The sequence below is a fragment of the Cebidichthys violaceus genome, unplaced genomic scaffold (genome assembly GCF_023349555.1).
Source record: "Cebidichthys violaceus isolate CVI_PGR_0920_01 unplaced genomic scaffold, fCebVio1.0.p SCAF_17, whole genome shotgun sequence".
NCBI classification, from domain to species: Eukaryota; Metazoa; Chordata; class Actinopteri; order Perciformes; family Stichaeidae; genus Cebidichthys; species Cebidichthys violaceus.
In genome coordinates this window covers 581,058-592,129 of record NW_027176340.1, presented here as the reverse complement: position 1 = coordinate 592,129, position 11,072 = coordinate 581,058, and the positions used below count along the sequence as shown (strand labels likewise).

Below are 11,072 nucleotides of genomic sequence, written 5' to 3'. Positions count from 1 at the left end.
TTTAAATATGCAGAGAGTCGAGTCGTGGGGGGGGGGGGGGGGTGAAATATTAATGTCTACATGCTGTTACAGTGTGACGAGGGATAAATAAACAAACGAGCAACAACTTGTCCTAAAAGAATAGAGCTTTATTAAGCGCTGCAACATTCAAACACACGGCACCACAGTCAACCCGCCGATGTTCAGCCCGACCCGACGGCAGCTCACTCTGGTGACGACCCGGCCAGGAACAGAGAGGGTAACCCATTTCAAATCTGGCATGGGGGGATTCTGGTGCAGAGGGGGTCAAAGTGTGACAACACTGAGGTCAATCTCATACAGGACTACTGGGTCTGAGCGCGGTGATCTTCATCAATGCAGAAAAGGACACCAGAGAACATCGTGGTGTGACGAGTGGGCAGATGACGTCACGGTCGGAACAAATCAACCCGGTCACATCTCCGGTGTCGGCCATCCTGACGGAGACGTGTGGAGATAGAAGAAGAAGGAGGACATGCAGAACGAGGACACACCTCTGGCACCGTGAACCATGCAGGAGGCTTTGTGACGCTCAAAGGAACCGAGCGGAGCGTCCCGACCGTCTGAAACGACACGGAGCTCATCAGAGCTACTGGACCGAGTCGCTTGGACCGGACCCGAACGCGACACAGAATGGATAACGGACACTACGTGTAGAGCATCGACCTAGAAGAACTGAACGGTTTCAATGAAAGCTTCTTTACTATTCTAGTGAAAAGGAAACGCATCATCGTCACAAACGTGTAGAAGTCTGGGTAGAAGTAGCAGTGAGCCACGAGTCTCACGAGTCTCACGAGTCTCATCTCATTGGTACATTGACTGGAGGCTTTGTGCAGATATCCTAATCCTGTTCCTCCTTTCATCCTCCACCCTCTCTAGAAAAATACGCTTACTCTTCTGTTTTTAAGACGGCGGCCTCCAGACCTCCGTCTCTGCGGCGGCCTCCGTCTACGTTTAGTGCATTTAAGTGAGGATTAGCGTTGAGCGTCTTGGAGTCGCTGCTAAAGGCACTCTCGGGTCGGATGAGGGCCCCGCGGTCCTCTGTGTCTCCGTTCAGCCGGTCCGGCTCGTCGTCCTCGTCCTCCTCCTCCACGCCGTTCTCCGTGGTCGAGGACTTCCTCTCCTCTGGCTTCTTCTGCTCCTTCGCCGCATCCTGTCGACACGTAGGAGCAGGCTGAGGAGCAGGCTGAGGAGCAGGCTGAGGAGCAGGCTGAGGAGCAGGCTTACTCTGCGGGACAAAGGAAGGACTTTAACGACGGTTCTTCTACAAATCACGTGCAACGTGGAGACAATCCAGATGTGGGCTGAAAGTCCTGGTGACAAACAAGACGTTAATTATGAGTCAAATCAAAGGGTGCTAAACGGAACAAAGGGGCCGCTCTGTTCCCACGCGTCCGGCGCTGAATGCTCAAACAATGGTTCTGGTTTTGGGGTCGCCCTGTGATTAAACAGTGAAAAGAGCAACAGCTGTATTTTGATCTTGGTGAAGCACATGCGGTCCATGTCGAGGATTATCTTACAGTCCTAACAAAGCAAAGGGTACTAGAGAATATACACATTTCACCTCTGAATGAAGCCTTTCACTTAAAGCTGCTCAATATGGAATTCAGAGCATTCAGAAGAGGGAGGTGTCGCCTCCACACGGCTCTCACACTAACATGGGGGGGCAAGCCTTACCTAGGTCTAGCTCAAACACTGGTTTTGGTCCTTTTGACCCGGAGCATCAGCACAAGTACGTTATGATCCACTAAAGTCAGACACAGTGAACACATCTGTGTGGTCTTCTTAAGAGAGAATAAACTCTGCTTTGTTTGGGAGGTGAGAGGGACACACCTGGTGGAGGTCTACAGAGTGCTCTGTTCTGGAGACCTGAGAGGGGCTTCATTTAGTGCGTGAGCTGCTGGTAGACTAGCACCAAGCCGAATCGGTCTTCGTAACAAGGACCGACCCGTGGACCCACCTCTCTGCTTAGGGAACAAAAAGAAATCTCCTCATCCCTCACTCACCAGGTGAGCTATCTGGCTCCTGAAGACCCGAGCGTGGTACCTGCCTCCCCGACCCAACGTCCTGATGACGGGCGTGGAAATCACCCCTCTGGGACGACTGCAGAACACAGAAATGGGTCCACATGGTTTACACAGAAACGGGTCCACATGGTTTACACAGAAACGGGTCCACGTGGTTTACACAGAAACGGGTCCACGTGGTTTACACAGAAACGGGTCCACGTGGTTTACACAGAAACGGGTCCACGTGGTTTACACAGAAACGGGTCCACGTGGTTTACACAGAAACGGGTCCACGTGGTTTACACAGAAACATTCACAAAGTACATCCCGCCTTCTTTCTGCGCCTACCCTCTGTTCGGTCCACCGACCGACACCACCTGCACGGGGAAGCCTCCTCTTCCTCGGGGGTGTCGACTTCCAGCCCACTGGCCCACCACGGTGCCGGCTATCTCCAGCTTCCCGCCCTGCGACGACGTTCCTTCGAGTTCTTGCAGGAGGGAGGAAAAAAAAACCAATGTGAGCAAGGCGAGTCAGGAGCTGCGACATTCTCACCGACTCGGTTCACGTCTCGGTACCTGGTCTAGGCACCGCTCTGCCCCTCCCCTGAGGGGGCGGCGGGTAGAAGGAGCCCGCGGGGGGGTAGAAAGGCATCCGGTGAGGTGGAGGTGGGGGGAACGGAGGAGGATGAGGGGGCCGAGTGAAGTTGAGACCTTCCAGGATGCTCTGACGCATCTTCTCCACCTTAGCAGCCAGCACAGCCTGAAGGGAGACAAAGCACCGTCAACATCTGCATGACTTCAGCTGTGAGGGGTCCTGATCACAGCTGATCACAGCTGATCACACGTCAGTCGGCTTTAACAGCTGGAGAGACTTTTGAGAAGTTTGTGTCTGTTCACATCATCACTGTACTTAATAATAGTCACTAATAATACTAATAAGTCATAAAGACGGTTATCATCACTACCAGAGTAGAGGTGTTTTCTCTCTGTAGTCTGTTAAACAAACTGCATTAGTATCTGTGTAGTATCTGTACACAGTCTGTGGTATTTATACTGTGTCCTGCTTATAAGCACAGGACTGATTGCTACAGCAGAATGCGTTTGTCTTATTTGAATCTGTACGTTTTGAAATTCTGATTGTGACGTAATTTTTTAATAACCCAGAATATGATTATGTTTCTCTTGAATGCTGGTATTAATTTATTAGGCTCCATGTTTCAGGTTAAATGATATATCTCATCAAAGCAGACACTCTATGATCATCTTCACGTGACTGAATGAAATGATGATAAATGATGTAAAACGTGTTTCATCTCTCTCTGACTTCAATTGTCTCCATAATTAAAGTCAATTAAATGAAGAAAGTCGTTTGTGGTCCTTTTGTTCTTCAGACCGAGTGAAGATCTATTTAAACCAGAAAACGAATCAAATATAAAGCTTAAGTTTAATCTGCGGTCTGTATGAAACTCCAGTGATATTGCCCCTCACACCGAGGCCTTTGGTCGGGGCAGGCGTTGCCGACTCGTGGGCGTCGTGGATGGCGTTACCTGACCGTCACAGAGGTCGATGAGCTGGGCCTTCTCCCGGTTGGCCCTGATGAGTTTGCTCTGCAGCAGCTTGCCGTCAAAGTACATCCAGGGGCAGCAGTGCTCCCAGGGAACAGGCTGTCCGCACGCGTCGTTGGCGAACAGGGCCATGTCCACGCCGCTCATGAACAGAGCGGCCAGCTGCACCCCTCGAGGGTCCAGGTTGTCGATCTGGAGAGGAGAAACATCCACACGCGTGAACGTTCCAGATGAAAAAGGAAAACAAACGGCATGTTCCTCTAACAGCCCAGCTGAGCGCAAAGCAAAGCAGGAAGCAAGCCAAAGCAGCGCATTCACTCCCGGCACGCCCAAACACAGCGGTGAACACAACCTGGACGCTCCGGCACGGCGTAGAGCAGACAGAGATGCACACAGACAGACCACAGGGACCACAAGGACCACAGGGACCACAGGGACCACAAGGACCACAGGGACCACAAGGACCACAGGGACCACAGGGACCACAGGGACCACAGGGACCACAGCACTCGGCTCGTGTGGATGGTTTACAGTAACAAGAGGGCCAAAATGTGAAGGGAGCTCCGTCTGAGACTTGGGAGTTTGATGAACCATCCACACGTGACACGAGAACGCCTCCGAGTCGCTCGGAGCGTCTCTTCAGCGGGAAAGCTACGGCTTCAGGAGCAGCGTGAGGAGGTGGTTTACAGTCTGCAGAACATGAGGAGTGTCCAGAGAAACGGAACGACGGGGCGGTTCTCCAAACGAGGCCGTGGTTACGTTTGAGATCGGAACGCAGCTGTGTGAGATGAGACCTGCCTGATCAGAGGCTCAAATAAACACTTCATTTCCTGTGAATCTTTCCACAACAAAAGCCTCTGTTGTTATTGTATATATTTATATTCCCTCCTGCAGTATTGATTGAAGAATCACCACTAACAACGTTCTGCTAATTTAGTGATGAACACATTTTCCTCCTGATGCTTCACACTAAAATCCCCCATTATTTTGTCATTCTAAAGCTTTTACTTTGAAGAAACAAAACTCTGGAAATGTCGTGTCATCAGCAGTAACTGAGCAGGTCTCAGCTGTGCCTCAGCCTGGGTTCGTGGCCCCTCTGAGATCAGAACTCCTCGGCACGCGGTCTGGCTGACCGGACGGTTCAGACTCGACAGCTGAAGCTTCCTGGTGTGATCGGATGACAAAAGACGAGCGGAACCACGGCCTCCCGACAGCTACAGCCGTTAGATACGTACGGACCAATTGGAAGCCGTTGGCGGGACTTTGGTGGCGCTGCGTGAGTTTCTCAGACACTCCCCAAACCGTAAACGCTACGCAATCACCTTCAGGTCCTGCAGCTGGTCAGGCTCATAAAGTTTAGGAGACAGCGCTTGGGCCAGGAAAGCGTCAAGTTCGTTACGACGCAAAATTCTTACTCCTGGCCAATGTAACATAAACCTGAAGCAAAACACAGAAGGTTAACAGCGTTACAAACACCACAGGACCGTCTTCAGAGCGCCTCGCTCCCTTCCACATCACGTCACACCTCCACGGTGAAACAGACCCACCCGGACCGTCTACTCACCGCAGCACGCAGCACAGCACCAGGAGGGGCGCCGGGACGCCGGCCGGGTTCAGCATGGCCGGTGTGTCGGAGCGCATGCAGGCCAGGAAGGCCCTCATCCTACGGTTCTTGTCCTCCACGGCCTTCCCCAACCACAGCTTCTTGAGGTTGGGACAGGTCCACTCCCTGAAGGGCAGCGCCTCCACCAGCTCCGGAGTGTGCGGAGACTTGCCTTTGTAGGCGGCCCACTCTTTGACCACGACATGTGTATCTGGGGGGGATCGCGAGAGATCAGGCGGTCGACGTTAAGATCGCCATCATTGAACGCCGGTACTTTCAGAAACCTCGATACTGCCGGACTCACATTCGGGGGGGCAGCGGTTCCTCGCGGCGAGCCGCTCGGCCTTCTTCCTGGACTCGGCCAGGCCAAAGAGCACGCCGTACACGTACTGTCGGAGGGGCCGAAACAGCTGCACCGCTGAAGGCAGGTCTGCGTTGGCTTCGTCTTCGATGGCGACCGACAGCTTGATCTCTCCCTGCGAAGAAACGCCGTGAGTTAAGACCGGCGGTACAAAACAAAAGCTCAGAGCAGCTTCAAAACCCAAACCTTGGTCAGAGCGTGGTAGATGTAGGGGTACATGAGGCCCTTCTGGTGCCTGTGCTCGGCCACCCGCAGGACCTCGGGGGCCACGGCGGGGAGGGCCGGGATGGTGACGTCCATGTGGTTCCTGGTGGGCATGGAGAGCAGCGAGGGGATCTGAGGACAGAGGGGACACCAGTGACGTCACCTCAAGTCGCCCGGCGGCACTTCTAAATCAGTGATCATGACGCTCCGCTCACGTTAGTCGGGTCCCCCTCCGGTCCGTTGGTCTCCCGTCCTCCCTTATGGTCACGAACATGACTGAAGACACAGCAAACGACGTGGGAATGAATCGGTGTGAAGCCTGAACAGCTGAAGAGTTTCAGTAACGGAGAGGAAAGCGTGGCGTCCGACTCACTTGGTAGTTGTGCCCGAGCTCTTCTCCTCCTCCTCCTCCTCCAAGAACGAGGAGGTGTTGAAGGGAGCGCCGTGGTCGTGGGGGTCGATGGGAGACGACCTCTCGTACAGCGGCGTGTGCTTCCCTCCGCGAGGAACGTCGCCGAAGCCGTTGCGCCGCGGCGGCTCCTTCTCCACGGGGTCCGGGGCCAGGACCTGAAACGTGGAGCGAACGTTCTCGTGAAGACCAACTACCTGCAGGATCGTACTCGTGGAGCTCAGAGTGAGTCTCACGGTCTTCTTACCCCAGGTTTCACGGGAAGAGGGGGGCGAGGAATGTCGAGGGTTTTAGGAAGCGGCACTGCAGCGGAGACTCCCACTGGTTTAGGTCTGACTGTGAGAGAGAGAGAGAGAGAGAGAGAGAGAGAGAGAGAGAGAGAGAGAGAGAGAGAGAGAGAGAGAGAGCGAGAGAGAGAGAGAGAGAGAGAGAGAGCGAGAGAGCGAGAGAGCGAGAGAGAGAGAGAGAAAGATATTTAATCATCTTCTGTATTATTCACTTAACAACACATCATTCTATAGTTTGACCAACACAACACTGGAGTCAGTCAACACATAAACCGCTCATTGAATGACATGAATCTTTAATGAGCTGCTGAATTCACAGCAGAACAATGTAATTAAATCATCACGACTCACATCAGAGCTTCCAGCCCAAACCGGTTCTGAGGCCTTTGTGTATGTAGACCAGCAGGTACCGATGAGTCTTGGATACCCATACTTTCCAAAAAACAATACCCTAAAAGTGCTGTTTTTCAAGATCGAGCTTTTGAGTTTTCCAAGTTCTGCTGTGTTCCATCCTTATCTTATGTGAACCAGTAACATGTATTCTGATAGTTCCATGATTTTTCTCATCTCAAAAATATATAAAAAAAAAATATTTTTTTTTTTTTTTTTTTTTTTTTTTTATACAATTAATTAGGTATTTCTTATCTTTATTCGAGCTGAGGCCTGCAAATAGGCCTCGTTTTTAAAAGGTTAATGAGCTGCTGAATTCACAGCAGAACAATGTAATTAAATCATCACGACTCACATCAGAGCTTCCAGCCCAAACCGGTTCTGAGGCCTTTGTGTATGTAGACCAGCAGGTACCGATGACATGACTCTGATCCGTCAGTCATCTGACTGGTGTGCACTAATCACCTGACGGCTGCTCTGTACGAGAACATGGTTCAGACAGAAACCCACCTGGCTGTGGAGGGGGGTGGGGGTGGGGGGGTCTGCTGGCCACAGAGTAGTACTGCACCGCCTTGTTGAAGCGGAGGACTTTGTCATCGGTGCACGACTAACAGAAAAACAGGAGATCAGATGAACACAGATAGAAACGCATCGCTTCATGAGGGCAAACGTTAGCCCAGTGAGACCCAGTGCTCCACCGGCACAGTGAGACCCCCACTAGGTACATGGACCCTGAACAGTCTACGTCTACGTCCTCTCATGCTGGACTGAGGACAGACCGGACGCTGCAGTGACTCACTGTCTCCTCTCCAGGCGCTACAGGACAGGAGGCTAGCTGTGTTAGCGTGCTCGTTTCAACACGTCTCTAAAGTCAACACTGTAACCTCTACACACACACACACACACACACACACACACACACACACACACACACACACACACACACAGTTTTCTGAAAGTTTCATGATCAAATAAAAACTTTATTAAATTAAACCACGTGACGCTGACACATCCTGACTGCATGTACTCCACCAAGAAATGTAAAAGATATTCGAGGTGGTTAAATGAGAACAGGAACCGGTGACTGTGGTATAATGTAGCAGAACACAGAACATTTCTCACTTCAACAATTCACTGAAATGACGGAGAGAGAAATAAAGAAAAGCTTCTACTGTAGAATTCATGTTTCATATATTATGAAGCACGGGGCGGGACTCTCACTCGAGTCATCAGGCGCTTCGACGCTTTCGTACCTGCGACCGCTTGAAGATGTGCTCAGCGACGGCCTCCAGGTCGGCGACGTCCGGGACGTTGCGGACGTAGTCGGCCACGGCCTCGATCACGACGTCGCAGGGGGGGAGCACCAGCTGGTGGGCACGCACCTGAGGAACCATCGCAGGTAGAACACTCGAGTCAGTTCACACCCACGTCTGTCCAACAATCACTTCAGCACTTTGTCCTATTAAGACATTTGTGTGAAACTGTTGTAATTCGCATATATAAACACAAACACACACACACACACACACACACACACACACACACACACACACACACAAAAAGATGGATTCTGCTAGATATTACCAGACGGCAAGATCCGGTTCTGCAGAGTGGTAATATCAGTCATTTTCTCATAGACTTCTATACAACCAGAGGAGTCGCCCCCTGGTGGACACTAGAGAGAATGCAGCTTTAAGGCTCCTCTGCATTGGCTTCACTCTTCAGAACCGGAGGTTGCCTCCTGGCTGAAACACTGTCCCACTGCTACCGTCATTCATTCACAAAGCTCACAGCACAGCACCAGAGTACCAGCCCAGTGACGACCAGGAGAGGAATCACAATTCAAATACTTACCTTCAAAGATGCTAGTGGGTGCTCTGGACCGAGTAAGCTCCAGTGAAAGGCAGCCAGGTCTTCATCGGGCAGTATGTGATTTCCTAGAGAAAAGAAAAACATGCAGCAGCTTAGCGGCGTTAGTCAGCCTGAGTTTAAACCAGCACCTCCGTGCTCCTTCTGTCCAGCAGTGTCACACCAACCTAGAAGTGATGCGAAAAGGACAAAGCGGTTTGGGTTGAGATCGAGCTGCCGGGCCACCTCGTGCATCAGGTACCGGCTGGTGGTGAGGCTCTTGCCGTTGCGGCTCAGCTTGAGGGCGTGGGCGCTGAAGTAGCACGGGACGTTGCACAGGGCGTAGTCCGAGTCGTAGGCCACCAGGCCGTGGAAGCCGCTCTCCCTGCACAAGGCCATCACTTCCAGGTGGTGGTCCTCCATGCTCTGGACCACCTGAGGAGGGTTAAGCCTCAAAATGAACTCAAATGAATACTGACAGCAAATATAGAATTCAAACACACAACACAATTTAAAAACACTTCCGCATTAACAAGTCTCACGCTGGTGTAGGCGCACTACTCTCCACACGAGTCCTCAGTGCTCACATAAGCACGGTTCTGGTGGAGATGCAGGCGTCTGGTCAGTACCGAGACTCTGTTTATTCAATGCATCGAGACTCGTGGAGGAAAGAGAGAAACAGGGTTTCTGCAAGAACTCAGGCGCGAGTAGATGTTCTGCAGACGGCCTCAGTGTGAGTGAAGCGCTCCTTTAATGAGTCAGTGTTGCACTAACATGACTGGGTGAGTCGCTCTTTCTGTGTGGCTCTCTGACACCGGTACCGGTCAGTGAGTCACTGAGCTTCCTGGCCTGTGAGTACTGATCAAACCCACTACATGTTGGTGTCACTGACTGTATTCAGAAGCCTCTGGCTCCACTGCTAACGCTTCATAGCGGCGCACTGATGCACAGAGCCGGGGGCCGCGAACTGCTCTCGTCGTGGGGTGAAGTTGGCAGCGATGACACGGTGGGTAAGCTAGCGGGCTAACGTCACTCACCCCGACGCGGAACCTGAGGAGCGCCAGTCGGATGCAGTGGGCCATGCACACGGGAGGAAGGAACCAGACCTTGGGCGGCGGTGTGCCCTTGTTCTGGACGTGGCTGATGATCTGCTGCGCGGTCTGCCTCTCGTTCACCTGCCGCTTGACCCACTCGTGAAGGCGGCCTTTCTCCAGGGCGCCATTGAAGCACACCAGGAGCTCAATGTTGCCATGGAAGCAGGCCTCGGAGAGGGCGGCCAGGTAGCCCAGCATGTGGTTCCACTGGCCGCCGCTGACCCAGTCGGTGTAGAAGCCTCCGTAGAGCCGGTGGAGGCAGTTCTCGGCGTCCACCAGCAGCCTCAGCGGACTGTGAGGCGGTCTCTGCTGGCCGCCTACAACAACGCTCCCGCGGGCAAACTTCTGGAGCTCCACCGGCACCACGGCGCCGGGGCAGTGCTTTTCAATGTACTCTTGGAAGCCCTGGACACCCATGCTGAGCGTCTGGTGGAGGGACACTCGGAACCGGAGGAAATTAAACCGAGGTGGGTTGCAGCCAGTCCCCCCCCGACGGTGCCTGACAGCCGGCTTCAAGCTGCGATGGTTGCGGGAGTTGAGATCCTTTGGTTGAGGTTCTACTGACGCATCGTCACTTGTTTTGTTTTTGGTTCATGACTGCTGGCTGCCATGTGTTGGTTCACGGAGCCATGGCAGAGCAGTGAGTCTGTGAGCGAGAGGAACACGTGACGTACAGGCACGTACGGAGGCTCACGAGGAACACAAGAGCGCGTTCACTGCTGCGCACTTCCGCACTTCATCTCACGCGCACTAAGAAGCCTTCGCTCAATAATACTTTACTAGAAAAGTAATTAATCGTAATATTTATGTTATGTTTTGAACGTTACATATTGTTTATGACTATGAACGCAGTAGCGAGGAGCACAAACATGAACAAGACAAGCGCTAAAACACATCGACTAAAAGAAACGAAGAAGGACACAGCGGGACGTGTTTTATTTGTGATCAAAGCAACACAATAGCTTTTAATTTTTACTTCTATAAATATGATGGAAAACACATTATGACGTGACGTGTTGTGAGTTGAGTACTGTAACTATTTAACAACGTTTGAGAAGGTTGTCCAACGGCTGGATGTGAACTATCTTAACAAGTTTGAATCTTTGTGATTGAGGATTCTGTTTCGTTGTGTGTGTGTGTGTGCGTGTGTGTGTGTGTGTGTGTGTGCGTGTGTGTGTGTGTGTGTGTGTGTGCGTGTGTTTCTTTTCTTTCTCCCGTTTTCTCTCCAGCTGCTAACGAGATGATTGGTTTATACACCATGATATCCACACAGCACCGCTAGAGG

The 11,072-nt window shown here is 52.0% G+C and overlaps 1 protein-coding gene across 1 annotated transcript; it reads right to left on the bottom strand.

Annotated features, from left to right (window-relative positions):
- Window positions 1-107: 107 nt before the first annotated feature.
- LOC137873595 (constitutive coactivator of PPAR-gamma-like protein 1 homolog) lies at window positions 108-10,430 on the bottom strand. The gene is given in 17 exon segments (XM_068711852.1): window positions 108-1,246; window positions 2,025-2,121; window positions 2,376-2,514; window positions 2,603-2,786; window positions 3,574-3,783; window positions 4,914-5,028; window positions 5,156-5,405; window positions 5,499-5,670; window positions 5,742-5,962; window positions 5,965-6,035; window positions 6,133-6,326; window positions 6,416-6,504; window positions 7,356-7,452; window positions 8,099-8,227; window positions 8,700-8,782; window positions 8,882-9,128; window positions 9,731-10,430. Coding segments are annotated over 17 exon segments (3,111 nt in total). The 5' UTR covers window positions 10,205-10,430; the 3' UTR covers window positions 108-907.
- Window positions 10,431-11,072: the final 642 nt, after the last annotated feature.